Consider the following 24597-nt stretch of genomic DNA (forward strand, 5'->3'; position numbering starts at 1 on the left):
TGCACTGGTACAGTAGTCTAATTCCACTAATATAATATAGATGATACAATATTTTAATCATGCTGATTATAAATATACTCGTATTGTACAACGATTACGCACTGATCTAGAATTGATCGTGGAAAATTTTTTAAAGCCTTTTTATCTATGTATGACTTTCTATTAATAGCCCTCTATCGCCATTCTTTTCGTTTCCATCTTTCCTAGTGATCAACGGCAAAGAGAAAGTTCTAGTGCTCAAATTATTATGGTTATGTGAATAGTTGATGGGAAATGGTTGGCCAAGTTGAGATTTTGTGCACATCCACATGTTTTTTACCCTATCTCACATAAACAAACTAAGAAACGAGAAGCCCACTTTGTTGGAGTGGCTGTAAAGCACAAGAAGTTGGCAGTAGTGTGGTCTAATTGGATCAAGTCAGCTCAGATTTTGATTTAACATAAACCTTTTGAAGTCAGAAAGCACCATGGAGAGTGACTAGAGACTCTCTATTCTTTTCCTAAACATGTATATGAGAATTTTGGTTTTAGATTCAAGTCAACCAGTATTTGGTTCATGATAAAAAGAGGATTGAATATTTATAGTAAATTCTTATTGAGGAGCTAGCTAGCTAGATATGAGAGAAATGAACTTTATCTACTATTCATACTAATGATACCTTTTGGTTATCAAGTTCATGCACCCTCTAAGCCACTGTATAGCAAGTTCAGGGACGCTTATGCATTATTGCGTGATGATAGGTAAAACATTGCGTTCAAAGTAATATAATTTCCTTCTATAAACTAAAATAATATTCTACTAGACGATATAATTTATCGTGCAGAACATTTCTTGGTGCAAAAATCTACTGATTGATTCACTCTAATTGATAAATGTAGTTGCAATTGTAGTTATAAGTTCTCTTCCGCTGACAAGATATGCAGATTTTGACATAGTTCAAATATGCGCGTACAAGCTAAATGTGAAATAAAAGTTAGAAGTATGTCTTTTAGGTGTAAGTATCGAATCCTCTGTTTTCTTTTAAAATGAAAGGGATATGATAAGTTACATGATTGGCAAGCAGCAAGCAATGTGTGGATTGATGACAGGAAGATTCCAAAGCTTACACAAACTGGCAAGTTGGGAAGTACATAAAAAATATCGAAAGGTTTCTCAACCGCTGCCTTGCTTGCTCCCTAGACCCACACAGGGGGCGGGGTGTGTGGGGGGGTGGTTCATGTAAAATATAGAAGACCTTCTATGTGACTTCTATATAATTTATTATACATTTATAGCCCTCCATCAATCCTAAACTTGAAAATTGTATCACAGCATATAGTTGTTTCAAAGCTCAGTGGACATAAATTTATAGTGGATTTAAGGAAAAATAGTAGCGCTAAGTAAAATAAACCAAGTTTTATCCAGGACGAAGATGCTCAAAGTGAAGAGATTTCCTCTTTATTCCATAGAAATAAAAGGATAATTGTCAGATTATACAAAAACTTTTTATTCCATAACCAAAGGAAAATGGTCACACTATTTCATTAACAAAAGTATATGAAACGAGTTACACATTATAGATAATGTTTAGAGGGATCTTTTTGTTTGTTTTCCTCCTAGTGGAGGAAACCAAATGGTATTTTGGTTCGGGTTAGATAACCAAAATACCCATTAAAATGTGTCTCGGTTTTCTATGTGATTTGAGGGCAAATTTGTCAAATTAGCTTCTGATTAGGGTAAATAATCAGAGTGCCAAAAATTAGATAGAGAGGAAAATTCGTTTGAGAGAAAAGAAGGGAGAAGAGGAAAAGTCACTTTCGCGTAGCTGTGATCAAAGTGTCGATCGGATGCTCATCTATGGTCCGATCGGCGTGAAATTTGGAGGGTAGCTTCTACACTCATTGGTCTCAATTCTGGATGGTGGAGATTGGTTTCTATCTATTGAGTTTGGAGACATCGAGGTTTTACCGAAGCTGATCATTCCAGGGGTGCAGAGAACGTTTTCTTTTGTACTGTTCTGATCGTTTGGATAATCGGACTGTGAATTCTTCTCTGATTGATCTGAAACTTTGAAGGTACATTTTAAACTTGTGGTTCTAGGATTTGAACGGTGGAGATTTGATTTGGTTACCGGAATCCTTGTGAACCGAGAGTTTTCGTACAGCCTAAGTTTTGGTTTTCTTGTTATTTGATTTGGTTACCGGAATCCTTGTGAACCGAGAGTTTTCGTACAGCCTAAGTTTTGGTTTTCTTGTTGTGGTCTCTTGCTGGAATTTGTTTGATTTGAGATTGGTTGTTGAACCTGGAATTTCTGTATTGCGTCTCTCATTTACTGAGAACGTAGAGTGGATGTTGTAACCCAAAGTTTATTCATTATAGTGGATTTTTGGGTAGACTACGTTCCTGTGGTTTTTACTCATGCCGAGGAGGTTTTCCACGTTAAAAATCGGTTGTCTCATTATTTCTAAATTGTTTGCTGCTGCGATTGTTATTTTGGTTTCCTCACAGGTTCTCACAAGTAAGAGATTGGTCATCTTGATCCCAACTCTTGTCCCTATATTGAGGGAGAAAAGAGGCAACCTAAACCTTACACTGCACATCTGCATCTAAAATACCAAAAACAGAAATTAAAACAAAAAAATACACATAATTGAAAATTCTCCAAATAACATCCTCTAGTCTGCCTATGCTAAATTACAACTATATGCAACAATAAAATTCTTGAATTTGCAACTTCTACCAAACATGTGATTATCAAAATTCTGCTCTCTAGCTGATCCCAGTTGATAAACAGCGGGCATCAAGCGTAGCACTCAATGTGACAACCACATTTATTTTGCTTTATTTACCTCCTCTTTTAACTTATTTGAGCTGGAGCCATATTCCATGCCTTAAGCTCAGAAATCTTTACAGTTTCAGTCCCATAATTGAAAGCATAAAGATGAGTGTTGTCATTTAAGAGGATTGTAGGATAAACTCTAGAAGTGATGCAAGCTCTTCCACCACCTCCAAAGCTCTCTACCACAGAGTGATCAATCTGGTTACCAAATTAATTTCATACAGAAGTTATTGACAATGCAATTAACAAAACCTACTGAAAATATTTTCAGTTAAGAATGTGATTAAATTCGTTTTGCGAAACTTACCAGGGTCCTCAAAGATATCTTCCCGTCTTTCTTTACGTCTATGTCTACAAAGCCTCCGGATGCTGGCTTGTATAATTCAGATTTCTTGGAGGACCTATTTGAATTTTATAGTAAGTGTGGAGATTTATTTATTAATGAAGTGCAAGAGAATACATTTAGGGTTTTTTTAATTAAAAAAAGGCTAATAATTGCTCATTACCAAGTGTCAAAAGTACATTCGTAACCAACACGACCCTTGATTAATTAGCTACAGATAAAAGAGTAAACATGACATTTACATCATTAGCTACCTTCCGTCTGAATATATTGATGATCTAGATTGTAGGGCTCTAGATGTGACACATAATCTAAGTCTGCAGAGGAACACACCAACCCTCATTTACTCAAGATAATATCTATCTAATCATCTCAATCAAAGAATGAAGAAGTGCATTTTAACCCAAAATTTATACCAGCTTATTTATAAGGTTATAAATAAGCACGTACCTTCGTTTCGCTTAATTATAAGGTTATAAAATCTGTATTTCACGTACCTTCGTTGATCAGCACACATGAGAACCTTATAGCTTCCCTCTGCTCTGAAAACTCTGAAGTAGACAGCAGTATTTTCCTCCAAATTATCAGCAGCCAAAACTAACAAACCAAAGGGACCAATTCCACCATGGTTAGCATAAGCATCCTTTTCTCTGCAAAGCTTTGGAGGGTCTACAACCCAATTAGCATCAAAGGGCTCAGCCCCAGTTAAATTCTGGAACTCAAATTCTACCTCCACATCTGCCTGTTTTAATTAAAAAAATTAAAAATTAAATGTTAATCATAAAATGAATGGATTAAATGATAATATTTGTAAAAAGACTAGCCTGTGAAACTTTCAATCCTCTGACTTCAACTTGGCTTCCTGTTTTGAGCTCAATGTCTTGTAAGTGGATTTGCTCCCTTCTAAGTGATTCGATCTCTTCAATTGGCCATTGAATCAGTCTTTTTCCATCTGTGTCTACACTGAGAACCCTTGGAACAGTCTGAAAATAAAACATATATATTTATATACTATATATATAATATATTAAAATTATTTATATATATAATATATATATATATATACATAATTATATATATATAATATATATATATGCAATGTAGCCTAAAACTCATACTGCTCATACTGAATTACTCTGTTTCAAACTACTGTAAAAACTTTCAAACTGAATGGAGACCCATCCTCTATATATATTAGTATATTATCTATATATATTATATATTATATACTATTTTTATATTTTTAATGTTACGTTAGAACTTCATATGCTCTACTGAAATTACTCTGTTCAAACTACTGTAAAAACTTTCAAACTGAATGGAGCACACATACTTACTAAAGCTTATCTGCATATACGGTATACGGTCTAACACAAAAACTTGGACTAGTTTAAGCTTTCATTTCTTAACTAAAAACAAGAGTTAATTGCGGATGGACCTCTGCAGTGTCATTGTTTTTGACTTACTATTCCTCTAGTTATTGTTTTTAACTTACTATTCCTCTAGTTTTACTTTCACTTAGACTGAGAATTTTTTTTTATAAATAAACTCTCAGTGAAACGTTATCTTCTCTTTTATACTCACTTAATTTTCAAAATGAGCTCCCTGAGATTAAAAGAGCCAAGAAAACACTCAGGGGTCTGTCTACAAAAATAAAATTAGCGGAGGAACAAGCTCAAAACAGCAATCCCACAGGGGGTCTACCCACAATTAACCCTAATACGGTTAATTGCATGTCAATTATAGAAGCTGGGTAATTGCTAATCCTAATCCTTTTTCAGTAACATTTTGAATACTTGCCGTTTGAGTGTATTATCTCCCTATTATTCACACCTATTAGCGAGGTATGTTCTAAGAGAATATGGAAGTCTCTCTGCAATAATTTAGATATTGAGAAATCTCTTTACGTATATTAATGTCACATGAGACCCACATAAGTGATATACATATTACTGAGGAATAACTTCGTTTGAACATGAACATATTCGCAATTGATTGCCTATTACAAAATAGAATATAATCATTCTGTTTCATTAATACTCCGTTAAATATTATTATACGTGCATAAATGCAAAATACATACCTGGATGCCTGCCCAGCCTTTGGCCACATTGTCAGCTACACTACTTGTTTCATTCGACCAAGCCCACAAGATTCTGCGCTGCTTAGCCTCGTCTACGAACGTCTTCGACGCATACAACCTCCCATAATCAATCATCGGCCACATCCTACAATCATCAGACGACGCATCGTCTTTGATGAAAATATCCCTCTCTTCGTCATACGTCCCCATTACGTAATAGTCATGCAATGTATCGTACATGCTAACCTTCAACAAATATTTTGTCGCACCTTGAATTTCCTTGAGCGGGAAAAAATCTACGCACTCCCACATACCCGACCCGTTAGTGTAATATAGCGGGTTCTCAGCCGGAACCCATTTCATGAAATCTTTGCTCTTGTATACTATAGCCAGTCCCCCTTCATCAATCAGAGTGCCCACAGTTAGCCTCCAAGAACCATCTTTGCCAAGCCAAGCCGTGCTCGGGTCACGAAATAGAGCCGCGTTAATCTTTTGGTGTGGTTCGATAACCGGGTTGTAATTGGGTTTGATCCATTCGCGAAGAAACGGGTCGGACAAGTTTTTCGGGTACGCGATGTTCTGGACCTGCCTGCCGACGGTGTCAAGGCCCGTGTAGAGGACAACGGGTTTGTTACCGGGTAGGATTGTGGCGGACCCGCTCCAGCACCCACTAATATCGAAGGGGTCGGATGGGGTCAGAGCGAGCTCAAGCCCAGTCCAGTGGACGAGGTCCGTTGAGACGGAGTGGCCCCATGACATGTAGGCGGTCCATGTGGCGCCGTTTGGATTGTATTGGTAGAAGAGGTGGTAGACGCCGTCATAGTACATCGGTGCGTTCGGGTCTGGATGAAACGGGTAGTGTCAAATTCGCGCGAGAATTGGAAAAAAAAAATCAGATAAATTAATTATAGAAGCTGTTTAATAACGTCTGCTAGAAAAATGAATCTGAGCTATAATTCTCAAAACATTTTTGTTAACAAAAGGATATCTAAGCTTTTATGATTGAGAATTCAGATTCCGGAAGCGGAGAGGCTAGTACTATGTCATATATATTTATTGATTGTTAAATGGGTGGTTGGAATTATACACTCGTGTTGGTACATTGTTCCTCGTATACATGAGAATATAAATCTTATCATGAGCACTTTGTCCTCACTTGAATGATATAGATCAGACCACCCAGTTGCGTACCCATGTTGTTATAGTAAAAAGAAAAAAAGAGGTACTCCGTATTTTAAAGATGAATTTTGATTTATACATCATTTGTCATAGGCTTAACTTGAGCTGGGAAACTGGGCTTCATAATGGTCTTGTTTTGGGCTACTAAACATTTATAGGTCTATCGTATGGGCTGAATTTGGGGTTACAAAGCTCTCTATTGAGATATCTCTATATTTTATTCGGGCCGAAAACTGTTGATCCAATAATTTACTCACACCCTTTTATAATCTTGTTTTTATCCTTTTATCCTTCTTTTTTTCATTTTCTTTTTAACCCAACCTAACGTACCAAATAAATTGATAGATTAACCACTAGATTTCCTAAAAAGAGAATCTCAAACCTTTTCCTTTCTTTATCAAGTTGTCATACTTACATAAATCCTCTTTGTTTTGTAGCGAATGAGTTTAGGATGCATGTTAATTTCATTGGGAATCTTTTAACAAATCACACTAGACTAGTACAGAAGATGGAAATGAAATATCTTTTCATCTATCTATTCATCTATTACTTTGTCCAGATGAAAACAAAACAAAAATCGAATATCACGTGAGCTAAATAAACCAAGACATAAACTCGAAAAAGACTGATTTTCTAACACAAGCAGGAATTACTAAAATCTAACATATCAGTAAAATGATGATGATATGGAAACATCATTAAAAGATGGAACTAAATGCTAGACATAGATAATGATTACCATTCGTCTAGTGTTGAGTAGGTTGAAAATGATGTGCAGTTCTATAGAGCTTGCTAACTATACATACAGTTTTCTGCTATAGGATCTTGATGTAACAAATTGAGACGATAAATCTCAAATAAAGAAAAGCAAATAAAGAAGAACCCTAGATACCATCCCAAACCAAGAAAAATTGAAGCCATTTGCTCAAGAGAAAGAGGAGAAGGACCAGGGCCAATGGATCTATTCATTGACTAAAACTGCTAAAGGAGAGATTTTTATAAGATTAATGATTACTTAAAGGCGGTTTAAAGTCATGCTTACACTATTAAAATAGGATATCAAGACTATAAACATTAGGTTTAGTATGTGACTACTTTGACTGACATGTCCATGTAAAGACGGGTAGGTCCTATAATAGTTTCCATATATGATATAGTTTTAGCATTTGTTTAATGCAACCACTCTAAAATTATATCATAAATGAGAGATTTGAATTAAGGCGGTGTTTGGTAATTCAAAAGAGAATTGAAAATGTGTAAGTTACTTTTTTTTGACAAATAACTTTTACATCCACGTTAGCATATAAGTGAAATATAGTATTTGTTCAAAAATCTGATTTATAGTTGAAAGTGCAACGTGAAGATGATGTTGTGCGCGGCGCGGAAGCAGTCGAATCACACACAATCCAAACAAGAGAGATCACAACCAAATAAACAAGCATAATCACCAAATAACATAAGAGATTTACGTGGTTCGGCAAATTGCCTACGTCCACGGGGCAAGAAAGGGGATGGGGCTTTTACTAATAGAGAAAGAGTACAAACTGAAATTACAAATCACTTGAAGGAACAAACTAATCTCACCAACAAGCTCTTAATCTCTCCAAACAAAACCCTAAACAAATAGCTCAGAAAATACCTCTTTTCAGTGCTCCAAATATCCCTAATTTTCTTCTCAATTCTCTCTTCCAATTGTTCCATATATATAGAAATCCTAAAATCATAAACATACTAGGAATTCTAAAACAAAAACCAAAACAAATTAGGAATCCTAATAACCTATTACCAAAATAGATTAGGAATCCTAATAACCTCATGTTACCAAAATAGATTAGGAATCCGCTATCCAACAATTCTCCACCTCGACGAAGTTTTCCCAAAACCGAGCCGACACTAATACCAACCAAACGTCTCACTTGTTGCGTCCAGTACGAAGTGGAACAAATCCACGGCAACGGACTCAATCCACAACAAGTTGAGAACCCAAACGAGAATGCGAACAAACTCCAAATGTCATTATCAACTCACCAAACCGGCTGCATCATAAATGACTGCCTACGTATCCTCTTGCCCAATGAATCAAGCATTCACGTAGTTCATCAAAACGACCTCCAAAGGCCTTAATCCACTAGAAGACTTCGCAACCCTCCTACATAATCACGATCAAGTCTACGGCTGATAGCACCTCCAATGGTCCCAAACTGAAACAATCCAAACATCTCCACCTGAGATAAACCAATAGCTATATTCGGACTACATCTATCAGCTGCACTCGAATCAATCAACCTATCATCTGCATCCGAATCAACATGACTCCTAATCTGTGTCACATCAGTTGGAATCCTAAAAGATGCAGTATGATCTGGAGTCTCCACCTAACGTGGAGTAGCATCACTCTCCACCCGCTGTGATGTCTCAAAGATCTGATCACCACTCTCCACCTGCCGAGAGTCAAACGTGACATACCTGCTCAGAACAAAGTCAGAAGCCAATACCTGATAATCAAACACGCCTCTGACTCCCAAATGTGCTATCGGATCAAATCTTACATCCACGATATAACCAAGTGCTAGGTAGCCAAACATCCGATGCAACCCAAAATCTGAAGCAGCTCCACCAGATCTCATACCTCTGCATGCAGCAGTCGGCAACCTATGATTGAGATGACCCAAATATGTCGAAGCTCCAAAATCAATGTCAATGCTCAACATCAAATGCCTATCCTCCTCTAGAAAGGAACAGCTCCCCAAATATGCCATCTCATCACGTTGCCTTAAAGTTTCCACACCAATGAAGTTTCTCCTATTGCCGTGAGCTCGGCATAATCGCAAGAAAGAACCCCTACCATAATCAGAACGTCGGGTTACCTTTCTACCAACACACTTCCTCCATCTATTGCGAATTTCTAGAACTTCACACCAACGGGACTTGGTTGTAACCCACCAATGCCTAGAGCAATCCTCAACTGCGGAAACCACATACCTATTACCTCCCAATGATGCTCTCTTAGAAGGCCCCCGAATGTCTGAATGAACACCCTCACAAGACCCCTCGAATGATGGATAGAAGTGTCAAACTCCACCTCGGTCTTCTTGCTCATACCAATGGGTTCACAGGACTTCAAACTGCAGGTCAAAACACTCCTCAACAACCTATACACGGCATTACCAATCAAATAACCCAGCATCAAACAACGCCACAGTCTAGCCGAATCTGATGAAGTCGTCAGCTCCCTATCAATCGCCATGCATCCGAGCAAATAATACAAATTGCTCTTTCTGACGCCCTTCATCACAATCATGGATCCCAATGTGACCTTCAAGCGTGCGTCCACCAAGGTCACCCTATAACCTGCTGCCTCCAAAGCTCCAAGTGAAATGATGTTCATCTTTAATTACAGAACGAACCTCACATCATCCAACTCTCACATCATCACATCACTCATCCTAATCTAAATAGTACCAATACTACCAATAGAGCATGCATGTCCATTACCCATGAGCACGAAATCCTCTCTTTCCAACTTCTGAAAGCTGAAGAACCAATCCCTCCTAGGGCAAACGCGGTAAGAAGCACCCGAATCCAACATCCACTCCGTAGAGTCGGTATCACAAACTGATGGTAGTTCGGATAACGAATAGTCTAAAGAATCCGAATCTGAATTATTACCACAAGTCTTGACAACATTCACATTTGAAGCTTGTACATCTTTCCCCTTATTCTTCTCAGCTCGATCTAACTTTGGGCATTCAGTTTTCCAATGTCCATCCTCTTTTCAAAAAGCACACTGATTCCTACGAATCCCACGATGTGCACCTCTAGACTGCGACCTCCTGCTTCGGTTTGAACCACGGTCTTGAACTACTAATGCATCTCCCGATGCTTTCTCGGAGGACTCATCAACACTCTTCCTCAACTCATAATTCACCAACGCTGAGGTCACCTCCTTATAGCTAACAGTAGTTCTTTCATTAATTATAGTGAGAACAAAGATACCATAATCATCCTCGGACAACGATCACAAAAGTAGCTTCGCCTTGTCTTTATCCTCAACCATAATATCCACATTGGCCATGTCTGAAAGTATCTTCGTGAAGTTGTTAACATGTTCCCTGATAGAAACTCCCCTCTTCATCTTAAACTGGTAAAACCTCTTCTTCAAGTGAAGCCGATTCTCAATGCTCTTAGTAAGATACTTTTCATTGAGTGTTTCCCACATCTTCTTCGTCGACATCTCGTTCATCACATCATAAATAAGATCTGGCGTCAAGCATGACCGAATAACTACACACGTCCTACTATTCATCTTCTTCCAAACATTTTCTTCCATATCAGCAGGTTTCTCTTGCAACTCAAGAATCTCATTCAAGTTTTGAGCGTCCAACGCATCCATCACTTGGCACCCCCACAAACCGAAATTGATCTTGTCATCAAACTTCGTAACATCGATCTTCATGTTATTGATGCTCAAACTATGTATCATCTTCATAAGAGACGATCACATTGTTCTTACTTCACCCATGTTTTCGATCTAACTCTTCAAATAGGAATCCTTTCAGAAAATCCTTCAAACAAGCCTCAAGCCGAACTCGAAGCTCTGATACCAATTGTTGTGCACGACACGGAAGCGGTCGAATCACACACAATCCAAACAAGAGAGATCACAACCAAATAAACAAGCACAATCACCAAATAACACAAGAGATTTACGTGGTTCGGCAAATTGCCTACGACCACGGGGCAAGAAAGGGGATGGGGTTTTTACTAATAGAGAAAGAGTACAAACTGAGATTACAAATCACTCGAAGGAACAAACTAATCTCACCAACAAGCTCTTAATCTCTCCAAACAAAACCCTAAACAAATAGCTCAGAAAATACCTCTTTTCTGTGCTCCAAATATCCCCAATTTTCTACTCAATTCTCTCTTCTAATTGTTCCATATATATATAGAAATCCTAAAATCATAAACATACTAGTAATTCTAAAACAAAAACCAAAACAAATTAGGAATCCTAATAACCTATTACCAAAATAGATTAGGAATCCTAATAATCTCATGTTACCAAAATAGATTAGGAATCCGCTATCCAACAGATGATGTAGCAAAATATAATTTATTAGCAAATTTTGTTAAAATTAGTTACTATTTTTGTCACTTTCACATGACTTCGCCATTTTTTTAAGGAAAGTTAAAATTGCATTAAATCATGTGTGGCAACTTTCTAACACTTCACTCTTGTAACCACTTGCATGCAAATAAACACCGAAAATATTAAAAAAATTATTTTTTCACTTTCATTTTTCAATTACATGCAAACAAACATCCTGTAAGTGCATCAAGTCCTTTTTTTCTTAAAAATGCAAGTTGTAATTGAAATGTCAATATTCAAAAGGTTAGTTTCAGAGTCGCTTTGCCCTCTTGTGCTCCTCTTCAATTAATTAAGCTTTTATTTCCCAAGTTAAGTATCTCTGAAGGGCTTTTACTAAATTAATCACGATTTATTGAAACCGCCTATCAAGAAAATGAAGATAGACCTATTGGAGGAAACTACTCTTGCAATACGTGTTGAAGCTAGGCATGATTTTAAATGTCTTATAAAAAATATCCATCTTTCACCAATTTTTCTCAGAACTACGAGAATGTTTTATGTCATGATTTTAGTGAGAAAAAAAAAGTAACAAGGTTTGTTTAATTTTGATTTTAATTAAATCCCTGACTAAGAAAACACTATTTAGATTTTCTTAAACTTAGGAAGTATCCAAATCCCTTCATATTATGTATAAAATTATGTAGAAAATGTAAAAGTATTGAAATTGCTAAATAATGACATAGTCTTTTTCATTGATATTAGGAGATATTTATAGGAGAGAATCAATTAGTTACATAAAATCTAAAAACCACCTAATTAGTTACATAATTGTTGGAACTAAAAGGGGTAAGTGAACAGTCGAGATATTAATAGAATATTATACAAAAAGGAAAGAATCACAGGGCGGTGTCGACTGACACCGTAGAACGTGTCGACTCAAATGGTTCGACTAAGTCTGCCTTTCGTGTCGACTCAAAGGGTGTCTACTCAAAGGGTGTCAACTTAAAGGGTGTCGACTCGTCTCGTCTCATCTGGTTTGGTGTTGTCAGAGCGTGTCGACTGACTACGTAGGACGTATCGACTGACTCCGTAGGACGTGTCAACTAAGACCGTCTTTCGTGTCGACACAAGGGGTATCATCTCGTCTGGACTCGTCTCGTCTGGTCTGGTCTCGTCTGGTCTGGTCTGGTTGCAATTCCTTAATATGCCCCCGCAAGTTGGAGCTCCTTGAGGAGAGACTAATCTTGATCAGCAAGTTATGAAAACGCGTGCGGGGTAGTGGTTTGGTGAGTGCATCAGCTAGTTGGTCTGTGGAAGAGACATGAGTGACTCTTAAGATGCCTTCTTGGACTTGTTGTCGAATGAAGTGAAAGTCAAGACGTGGAAGAGACATGAGTGACTCTTAAGATGCCTTCTTGGACTTGTTGTCGAATGAAGTGAAAGTCAAGAGCAACATGTTTCATTCGAGAATGGAAGACTGCCTTCTTGGACTTGTTGTCGAATGAAGTGAAAGTCAAGAGCAACATGTTTCATTCGAGAATGGAAGACTGGATTGGAGCAGAGATTTGTTGTACCCACATTATGACAGTAGATTACCGGCTGTTGTGATGATGTGAGCCCAAGTTCGTCGAGAAGAGATGTGATCCATCTCAACTCGGCAGCCATCGAAGAAACCGACCGGTACTCGGCTTCCGTCGAGGAGCGAGCCACTGTTCGTTGTTTCTTCGAACTCCAGGATATCGAGTTTCAACCAAGATATACAATGCAAGCACTGGTGGATGTGAAGTCGTCTTTGTTACCTGCCCAGTCGGCATCTGAGTAGGCGTGGAGAGCGAGAGGTGATTGACGATGTAACATGATGCTTTAATCAATGGTGCCACACAGATATCTGAGAAGTCGTTTGGTGGCATGTGCAATGGACGTGCTAAATTAAGTTTTGAGTTTATCCAAAAGAATGTTATATCTTATATATATAGAAATTAGAATAACAAAGACTATATTTACAAAATTAAGTTTTATGTGCAACTTTAATAGTAATGGTCAATATTTATGGAGATAATAGTTAATATTCCTAAAAGTTATTTTAAGGTGTTTTAAAAATTTTAAATTACTACATTGATAATAGACTTAGGTTAAGCTAAATTGTATATAAATCTGTCATTTATACCTTCAGTTCCACTTAATCTCCTAAGTTATTTATTAGCACATAACATTCTTCCCTTAAAAATCAAGAAAGGACAAGTGCTAATAAATGAACTAATTGAAGGCGTATATATAAGGAAGTTATGTGCAATTTACCCTTTAGTTTATTATATATTTGCATTTTTATTTATTATGTGGTTTGCAAAATCATATGTTTCATTTTAAATCATATCAAATCTTTTGAAGATAAGTTGTATATAAGCCTCTCATCAATAATCAATTCCTCTAATTACCAACTTTCATAACTTTATTGATTGTAATATATGTTAGAAGAACCTTGTTCCACTATTGAGATCTTGTTACATGGATTTACTTGTTCACAAAGTAAATTCCATGACAGACTCATCCAATAGGATAGCGACACATGGACCCCCCCCCTAATTTGCTTAGACAATTAGTGATACGGGCGTATCTTCTCTTCGGGAGCTTAGCGATCCTCATGGGAGCTTGAGGATAGTGATTCTCATGGTATCTTGAGAATAGTGTAGAGAAGTCGTAGACAAATTAGTTAGGGGCGGCGAAGTCGAAGGTTTCGTCAAACTGCAAGGAAAAACACTTTTATTGCTGGCCGGTCGACCGCGCATGGTTCGGCGGTCGACCGCGAACATGCACAGCTTAAGGGATTAGGTCGCATTGGTCACGGTCGACCGCGATAGGTTCGATGGTCGACCGCCAAAACCCTGTAGGTGAAACTGCTCTCTATCGTTGGTCACGGTCGACCGCGATGGGTTCGACGGTCGACCGCCAAAACCCTGTAATGGATTTTCAGTCTCGGGTGTTGATCACGGTCGACCACGATGGGCTCTGCGGTCGATCGCGTGTCGGGTTTGGGCCTGGGCTTGTTTCCTGCACTGTTTAGGATTTCTATTTGATATAAATAGAAACACGACTTTTCTAGGATTAATGACTGAGATTGTAATCAGAGAAGAGATCAGGGAGGTTGTTCTTTGATCTAGAGAGATTGTGAGAGAGAGATTTGTAATCCAATTGATTCTCATAATCTAGAGAATGTATTTTCCTTCGCCCAAATTATAATATTGTGTTCTTTTGTCGTTTTCTCCACACCACTCTTGATAATTCCGCGATCAAGAGCGCTCGCACGGCAACTCGTATCAAGTTGGTATCAGAGCAATTAGATCCGGTGAAGGGGGCATCCTATGTATGATCCTTACTCTATCGCAATACAAGAAGCATGGCGAGATCCTTATTTCATTAGAATGAGTCCAGAAATTAAAGAAGGAGAAGATGACTGAAGCAGATAATTCAGCAAGACTTGATTCCATGGAGAAGCAGATCGAGACGATCGGGACTACTCTCACCCAACTCGTAGGTCTCATCAACAGAGGGGAAAAAAAGGAAGAATCTTCTTCGAAGGGTAAGAAGAAACTCGTCGAGTCCGACGAAGAGAGCGAGAAATCTGATTCAGATGGGGAGACCGAGATTGTTAAGACTGCGGGACATCAAGGGAGTAAGAATAATTACCAAAATTTGAAGATTGACTTTAATGTTGATATTCCTGTTTATGATGGGAGTATCAATGTGAAGAAGCTTGATGATTGGATCGAGCGTATAGAGATGTATTTTACTCTCTACGGATATTCATCCAATGAGAAGATAGTGTTCGCGACATTGAAGCTTTTCGGGGCACGCATTGACGTAGTGAAAATCCTATTACAAACAGAAGAAGAAAGTGGTGTCGTGGAACAAGTTCAAGGAACTACTTAGGAAGTAGTTCTATCCAGTGGGGTTCCATGAAGAGCGTTGGTACAAGTGGTATGGCTTGCGCTAAAGGTTCAATCAGACCGTTCAAGAGTACACGACGGAGTTCCAGCAGCAGGCGATTGTTCTAAACGTCGCGACAGACGAGTACTCCATCTTTACGAAGTACATGGTGGGTCTGAATGATTACATCCGGAAGGAGATAAAGCTATTCTCGGTCGAGACGATCGCAGAGGCGAGAGTGAAGGCCATTGCCATTGAGGGCAGACAGAAGAAGGGCAACGAGACGAAGGGAAACTCCAAACTATCGGGGAGCAATTCGAGTGTCTCTCAACCTAAGGACGAGAAGAAGAATGGTGACTCGGGGAAGGTAGGTTTAACATGCAATCACTGCAAGCAGACATGGCACGTAGCTGATCGTTGATGGGATAAGTATCCTCATCTGAAGCCGAAAGGGTTGAAGAAGAAAGAGGAGAAGAAGGCATACGTGATAGCACAGGGTCCGAAAGAGGTTCCTGGGATGACTGAACCCAATAACAGTCTCAACCTTATGGCGGGGAAGCAGGCCACTAAAGAAGACGACGAACCGAGGGAGCAGCTCTTTGTTCTGAAGTTGCAGGTCAAGACCAGTTTGGTGGATGCTATCGTAGATACAGGAAGCCAGAAGAATCTGATATCTGAGGCATTAGTACAGAAGCTGGAATTAAAGATGGTGAAGCATCCGAAACCCTATCCATTAGGGTGGATTTAGAAGGAGGCGGAATTGAGTATGGTGAACCAGTGTACGTTCAAATTTGCACTTCATGAGTCGTATATTGACGAGGTCACATGCGACATGGTTCCGTTGGATGTTTGCCAAGTTATTTTGGGCAATCCTTACTTGTGGGATAGGCACGCGATATATGATCGGCGGGCCCAAAAGTATACGTTCACCAAGGATGGCGCGCAATTTATTTTTCGTTCGGCATCTCTTCCGCAGGAGAAGAGCTTGGTGAAGGTGATTCAGGCTAAGAGGCTGGTGAATGCGGGAAGAAAGTTCGTTTTGTTGTTCATTCGACCTTATGAAGAGCAGCTGAGTAGGATATGCTTGTCCACCTTGAGCAAGCTTCAGGAGGGAGATCTTGACAGGTTGAAGGCCAAGTATGCGGACTTGTTTTTAGAGATCATTGGACTACCACCACGTCGAGGTGTAGAGCATGAGATTATGTTGACCGGCGAGAGTTCCTTGCCAAACATAGACTTATACCGCACATCAGTACAGGAGTCCGAAGAGATCAAGAAGCAGCTTCAGGAGCTCTTGGAGATGGGAGTGATAGTGCCGAGTTGTTCACCTTGCGGGTCGTCGGTGTTATTGGTACCCAAAAAGGATGGAGGCTGGTGCATGTGCGTGGATTACCGGATGCTCAACAAGATAACGATCAAGAATCGTTACCCACTATCGCGGATCGATGATCTTATGGACCAGTTGGAGGGAGCGAGGTTCTTCACAAAGTTGGATCTGAAGTCTGGATATCATCAGGTGAGGATTCGGGAGGAAGACACTTGGAAGACGGCGTTCAAGACCAAGCAGCCTGTTCGAGTGATTGGTGATGTCGTTTGGGTTATGCAATGCTCTGGCGACTTTTATGAGGCTCATGAATGATTTGTTGCGACCTTTCATAAAGGATTTTGTGATTGTGTACCTTGATGATATTTTTGTGTACAGCAGGACCAGGGAGAAGCATCTTGTTCATGTGGAGAAGGTGTTTGGAGTGTTGCAGGACGGACAACTGAAGCTCAACGGGAAGAAGTGCGAGTTTGGGAAGGACGAGTTGGTGTATCTCAGCTTCATCGTGGGGAAGGGCCAGAGGAGGATAGATCCGGATAATGTGGCAGTGATCACGAAGTGGCTGATGCCGAAGACAGTGACTGAGGTGAGGAGCTTCATGGGGGCTTGCCAATATTTGCGCAAGTTCATTCGATATTTTTCGACTTATGTGGCACCGTTACATGGCCTCACAAAGGCTAAGGTTCAGTTCGAGTGGGGAAGGACGCATGAGAAGGCTTTTCAGTTGCTAAAGAGGAAGATCTCGGAGGCGCCGATGTTGGCATTGCCGAATTTGCAGCGGATTTTCGAGGTGGAGACTGATGTGTCTAGTTATGCGATGGACGCAGTATTAATTCAGGATGGAAAGCCGGTGAAATACCATTCTGAGATATTTTCGGGTGCCATTGTGAACTACCCGACCTACGACAATGAGTTCTATATACTGTATCAAGCAATTAAGCATTGGAGGGTGTATTTGTTGGGGAAGGAGGTGGTTGTGCACTCGAATCACAAGCTGTTGGAGTTCTTACATGCCCAAACGAAGCTACAGCAGGCACGGCACATGAAGTGAATGTCTTATTTGATGGCTTTCAACATCATTATTAGGTACAAGAAGGGGACAACGAACAAGTTGGCCGATATGTTATCTCGTCCGCCAGTAAGGGCTTTATTGGTGACGACGCGCATTCATCCCTTGGTTCCGTTGGAGTATGTACAACTGTACGCATCTAGTAGAGACTTTCGGTAGTGTGTTCGAGCAGGCGAAGGCTGGTCGAAGGGGGGAGTATACACTTGGAGAGGATGACTTGTTGTATCGTAGGACATCACTATGCATTCCGGAGGATGGTGATAGGTTGTAGTGGATTCGGGAAGCACATACCTCGCGTGTGCAAGGGCATTTTGGGATTCAAAAGACGCTTCTCAATCTACGACGACGTGTGTTTTGACCACGGATGCTTGATGATGTGACCAAGTATGTTAGAGGGTGTAAGTTATGCTGTATTTCGAAGTCTTCTAACAGGAAGAGGGGATTGTACCTACCACTACCGGTTCTTTCTAGGCCGTGGGAGAGCATTTCTATGGATTTTCTAGGAGGGTTACTGACTACCAAGCGTGGGCATGACTATTTGTACGTTGTGGTGGACCGGGTTCAGCAAGATGGTGATCTTAATTCCTTGTAAGAAGACCGTGACGGGAGCGGATGCAGCGCAGTTATTCTTTGAGAATGTGTGGAAGCATTTTGGGTTTTCGAGTTCGATTATTTCGGATAGGGGCAGCCGGTTTCTCGGGTATTTTTGGGATTTTTTGTGGAGTTTGATGGACACTAAATTGAAGAAGAGCACGGCATTTCATCCACAAACAGGCGGGCAAACGGAGGTAGTCAATCAGACTATGGTGCACATGTAGAGAGGATACAATTCCAGACATCCCAAAACTTAGGATGAGAGTTTACCATATCTACAGTTTGCTTTTAATCGGGCTATTCATGGATCTTAGGGAAAGTCATTGTTTGAGACGTGTTATGGATTCTTACCGCAAGTTCGTTCGATCTTGTATTTTCAAGTGAAGCTACAGTTAACGACAAGAAAGGGAGTGAAAGACAACGTGCTCAGCGATTTCTGGAGAAGATTGCCAACATTCATGCCGTGGTTGAAGCTCAATTGAAGAAATCACAAGCTAAGTACAAGGCGAAGCATGATCAACATCGGGTTCCTTGTAACTTTGGCAAAGGCGATATGGTATGGCTGAAATTGAGTAAGGAGAGGTTAAAAGGAGAAGGGAAGAAGTTAAAGCATATTCGTTATGGTCTGTTCCGGATCCTCGACCAGATTGGCGATAATGCTTTCAGATTGGATTTGCCGCCTTACTTAGGCATATATTCGGTGATTAATACCGAGTATTTGAAATTGTTCGAGCCTCCATTGTTGGATGATGAAGGTGACGACAAGATGATCTTACCGCATGTTGAAGATTTGTGGTTTGATAGAGAGGAGCCGCTGAAAGAAGATTACATTTTGGAACGGAAGACGACCACGACGAGACGGGGGACGAAGGAGTTATTTCTCATTGGACGTCAAGGTCAGGTTCCTAGCAAGGCTAAGTGATTCAACAGAGAATGAGGGGTTCGCGAATTCCCTCAGCTGAAGTTCTAACTTGAACGGTACTTTAAGTTCCTAAAGGGGGGGGCCATGATACGGGCGTATCTTCTCTTCGGGAGCTTAGCGATCCTCATGGGAGCTTGAAGATAGTGATTCTCATGGTATCTTGAGAATAGTGTAGAGAAGTCGTGGACAAAGTCGTTGGGGGCGGCGAAATCGAAGGTTTCGTCAAACTGCAGGAAAAATACTTTTATTGCTGGACGGTCGACCGCGCATGGTTCGGTGGTCGACCGCGAACATGCACAGCTCAAGGGATTAGGTCGGACTGATCACGGTCGACCGCGATGGGTTCGGCGGTCGACCCCCAAAATCCTGTAGGCGAAACTGCTCTCTGTCGTTGGTCACGGTCGACCGCGATGGGTTCGGCGGTCAACCGCCAAAACCCTGTAATGGATTTTCAGTCTCGGGTGTTGATCACGGTCGATCGCGATGGGCTCTGCGGTCGACCGCGTGTCGGGTTTGGGCCTGGGCTTGTTTCCTGCACTGTTTAGGATTTCTATTTGATATAAATAGAAACACGACTTTTCTAGGATTAATGACTGAGATTGTAATCAGAGAAGAGATCGGGGAGGTTGTTCTTTGATCTAGAGATATTGTGAGAGAAAGATTTGTAATCCAATTGATTCTCATAATCTAGATAATGTATTTTCCTTCGCCTAATTTATAATCTTGTGTTCTTCTGTCGTTTTCTCCACACCACTCTTGATAATTTCGCGATCAATAGTGCTTACACCGCAACTCATATCAATTAGCATAAATATTTGCCCCCTACCTTAGGTAACGTTACCTCATACCTTTACCTCCACTCAGTACCGCCAAACTTGCTTAACGAATCATATTATCTAAAACCACATTTTTATCGTTGATAACTCAAAGTTTTTTTAACACTTTAATAGCACAAAAATTATAAATATTTTAACTTTGATACCACAAAGATTTACATTTATTTTCAATGATACCTTAACGTTTACATATTTTAGCTTCAATACCCTAACCCAAGTTTTATCAAAGTGTCCAAAGCAAACCTTTGTATGTCAAAATTAAAAAAGTATGAAATTTGTCATAACAAAGTGTCAGAAAAAAATTACAAGGAACTATTGTAGATTTGAAGGAGTAACATAGAATATTGTAGATTTTGGGTACCAAAGTTCAAAGAAGTATTAGATATTAAAGTGAAATAAGGTGTTTTGGTCATTGAGGGATTAATGAACAATTTCAAAGATTTAGGGGATTAATATGGAGTTATTGTAGATCGAGGGCGCAATATGGAATTATTCTAGATTTAAGAACTTATATGCAAAATCCATCTTTATTTGAGTCTAAAACGAGCTAAAGTGAACATGGGCTCCTAACCAACTTAGCTAAAAGTGTTGCTTGGTGTATTGCTTACAATTTTTGACTCTGACTACGACTCTAAAAAAATTACATGACATACAAAAAGCAGGTAGCTCTTACTAGACTCTTTTTATACATAGAGTGAAATAACTGACGTAAATCAGCCTACTTTTATAGGGATGATTATAAAGTTACTTCTATTCATAAAAGTGGATAATTTTGGAGATATAAGGATGGAAAAGAGAAAACACCAGATTGCGTCAAGATAAAATCTGGACAAACTCTCGACCTATCCAATAAATCTTGAACCCAAACATCACACGGGTCCAAATCGAACCCTCTTTGTTTCACGCAGCGTAATTCAATCAAGTTCGGGTCTCCTCCTCCTCGAATCCGCAATGTTATGTCTCATTTTAGGGGTGGATCCCATCCATCTAAAGAAATATTTTCCCTCTTCTGTCTTTATTTTTGTCTCCTTGTTCAATTTTCTCCCCTCTTGTCTTTTTTCGCTGTCTTGGTACGTACCGTCCACTTGCCTTTCGCAAAGCAAGAAACCCACTACCGTCCCCCCGGCCCCCCGGGAAACAATAAACAAAATGACTAAAACAGAAGATGAGTGAATAAGATGGAGTTAACTAAAATAAAATTAGATAAGATTGTAAAGTTTAACTAGAATAAGAATTTTATTAGAATAATCTCTATACAAATGAAGTGGCCCATATCATTGATAGACACGCTGAAATTCTTAAATTGTTTTTAAGGAAGAAAAGGCCTGTTGCCCATTTTAATTAGGTTGAATATGATTTACTGTCTTAAGCATGAATTGTGAATAAAATTAATTCAAAACTCTTTAAGTTATTACTGACTCAAACGTTTTATCTGAATACATCAAAGATCACTTCCGTTATATATATTAGTGTGCACCCCGTACAAAGCACGGCCTCTATTTTTTTTATTTTTTGTTACAGTAATTCTTTATTTAATACAGTTTTTTGTAAGTTTGTAGTTACATTTTTTTAAATGCTACAATATCCCGCCTGAGCTAAAGTAATAATACTACAGTAAATTTTTTAAACATTGCATTTCCCGTTTATGCTACAGTAATAGTACTACAATAATGTACTATAGTATTTACTGTAGTATGAATATGTGAATATTGTATCCTTCCATTATTATAGAGGAATAGATACAGCAATGCTGAACTTATAGTCTGGATTGAAACTGAGTATTTTGTATTTGTACAAATATCTTCAGGATGCTCATCCCTTTTTAGAGTCTGGTATTACCAACTGTACAAGTAAAATTTGAAATGACATTATCAAAACTAAACTTAAAAACCGATAATATAATCTTATGTTCTAACAAAGGTTAGATATCATAAAAACCCCTTAACTCTGGACGATTATCTGAAAACCTCGCTTAACTTTCAAAATATCAAAAAAAAAAACCTTTAAGTTTAGGGGTTATTAGAAAATTGTCTTTTGATTTTCAGATTTTATCAGAAAACCCCCCTTAGGAGGTTTTTCTGAGAAAATCTTAAACTTAAATGGGGTTTTATGATAAAATCTGAAAGTTAAGGATGGGTTTTTTTGGGTATCTGTGAGTTGGGTTGGGTGTGGGGGGATACTACACGAGTTTCTGATATTTTAAAAGTTAAGGGGGTTTCCGATAATTACCCAAAGTTAAGGGGGTTTAATGATATTTACCTTTAACAAAATTATCATTTTCCAGACCATAATCTTCCATCTAGAAAATAAAAATTAATATCCCATATACTACTCTTTCTCTAAACGAGGAAAAAGAAAATGAAGCAAAACGCATAAAAATAAAATCATAGATAAAATGGATTCAACCAAAGATTCATGTACATGAATTAATTCTCTTTTAACCCAAAATTATAACTCAAAAATAAGAAATAATAAAAGGAAAAAGAGAACATACCATTCATCCAATAGTGAGTTGGTTGAAAATGATAAGCAGTTCTGAACTGAGTACTGGCTAAAGGATTGGAGAAATTCTCAGCAGGAGGAATCTCCACCATCGAAGAAGAAAAGAAGAGGAATCCAAAGAGCCATCTCAAACTGGAGAGCAATGAAGCAGAAGGGGAAACCATTGGGTTTAACAATAGAGGACAAGAGAAGGGGGAAATTGATAAAGTGGCTAGTGAGGTTATTATTTAAGAATATAAGGGAAAGTTGTGAGGAGAGCTCTAAGGATAGCACGTGATTTTATAATGAAATAAAATTCTTGATTAATGCAATTATAATGAATTGGATTACTAATGGAGCGGTGTTAGAGGCACACCATGAGGCACACCTCCGATCACACTCCCCCACCTGCTACAGTGCAGGGGGCCCCACAGGAGATTTTTAAAAAAACCTCATGTGGGGCCCCCTGCACTGTAGCAGGTGGGGGAGTGTGACCGGAGTTGTGCCTCTAACATTTCTTTTACTAATGGGGGTACTGGGCCCCGCTGGCAGTCTTTGGATGGTGCCGTAAATTGCCGAGAAAAAAAAACGAGAGTGAAATGTGGTCCTTTAATTCCCAATAAGTTAATATCTGTCTAATTATTGTTAATACTTTCAGGTATCGTTTGGCAAAAGGTTAATTGAGAGGTTAATGAGACTTAACCCTTTTTTAATCCGCCAAACACATAAAATCTATACAAATACTAAAGTGAGTTAACCCTCCATAATTTGCCAAACATAAAAAATATAGAAGCGTTAAACTAACCCCTCTAGTGTTGGCTTTCTTGTTTTGATGATGTTTAACAAACAATTTACCACTAATGTTGTTTGTCTAGTATTTGTGTTTTCTTATTTATTATAGACAAACAACGTGGTTGGAGGATGGATGGAATAAAGCTTCAACGATGATATCCAATGGAGGTTGGCGGAATTGTGGAGTGAAGCATCGTACAATTCAAGTTCAAGATCCAAGTTTAGCTTCATCCGCAACGTGTACCTAGTTGAGCTCAATGAAGATCAAGATCAAGCTTGGGTAATTTAGTTTAGGATTTATATTATGTGTGTTAAGTACGTTAAACTCAATATCTATACATACACATTTATTGGTTTCTTCGTGTATATATATATATCTATACATACACATTTAATACACATTGTTTGTTGCAGTGATGAGGCTTACGCCTCCGCTGAGGATGCACCCCTCATCCCTGCTTCTCCCTAATTCAATCCGGGTGGGCCTGAGGAGATTCCTCAACTGGTGCGGAAAGGAGATCATCGTACACTGAGACGGCTGATCACTGACGCCTCACTCACTAAGGATCCAAGCTCTGCTCAGCCTTTGAGGAAGCCTGGTTACTTATTTGGCAGCTCTGTCACGGACCCAAAAATTCTGACTCTTGAGGCCGAGCAGTGGTTGAATGAATATGATGGGGGTCTGAGATATCTTCCCTCGATCCCTTGCCAACATCCGCTAACTCATCTGAGGAAGCAGGTTGTGACGCGAGAGATGTCCTAGCATCTGATGGAGGACCAGGAGCGAGTTCATTGCGGGTATATCACTCACCAGAAGACCTTAAGCTCCAGCGAAAGAAATTATATCCGCGGACTTCATCCCGGTGTGCCGTGACAAAATGAAGTGTCGCAGAATGAACTGCCAATAGTTGCCAACATAGTAAAGAATCGTCTCGTGAGGCTGGGAAGAGTGTTGGACCCTAGAGGGGGGTGATTAGGGTCTTATGCTAATCTAATCTGATTTTATGCCAATTAAAATTAATTAATAAATTATTCTAGCAAGTATAAAATACAACAATATATATGAGCTAGGATGAGCAATATAAACAAAGGTAAATATCCGAGCAATGAGATATACTATGAGATATATGCAAGGATAT

At 39.2% G+C, this 24597-nt stretch overlaps 1 protein-coding gene across 1 annotated transcript; it reads right to left on the minus strand.

The window, feature by feature from the left end:
- LOC109830425 (beta-fructofuranosidase, insoluble isoenzyme 4-like) lies at window positions 2604-22938 on the minus strand. The gene is made up of 6 exons (XM_020397679.1): window positions 22680-22938; window positions 5246-6087; window positions 3987-4145; window positions 3660-3904; window positions 3127-3220; window positions 2604-3017 (listed from the first exon to the last, which is right to left on the minus strand). The coding sequence occupies exons 1-6, from the start codon at window positions 22849-22851 to the stop codon at window positions 2838-2840; spliced, it is 1692 nt and encodes a 563-aa protein (XP_020253268.1). The 5' UTR covers window positions 22852-22938; the 3' UTR covers window positions 2604-2837.

The sequence above is a fragment of the Asparagus officinalis genome, chromosome 2 (assembly GCF_001876935.1).
Source record: "Asparagus officinalis chromosome 2, Aspof.V1, whole genome shotgun sequence".
In the NCBI taxonomy this organism is placed as follows: Eukaryota; Viridiplantae; Streptophyta; class Magnoliopsida; order Asparagales; family Asparagaceae; genus Asparagus; species Asparagus officinalis.

Bases quoted from the DNA above. Each gene is read 5' to 3' on its own strand.
- LOC109830425 (XM_020397679.1), bottom strand. From the start codon at position 22,851: ATGGTTTCCCCTTCTGCTTCATTGCTCTCCAGTTTGAGATGGCTCTTT. The intron at 6,088-22,679 runs GTATGTTCTCTT...CGTTTCATCCAG, and splicing joins AACTCACTATTGGATGAATG to ACCCGAACGCACCGATGTAC. The intron at 4,146-5,245 runs GTATGTATTTTG...TTTTATTTTCAG, and splicing joins AAGGCTGGGCAGGCATCCAG to ACTGTTCCAAGGGTTCTCAG.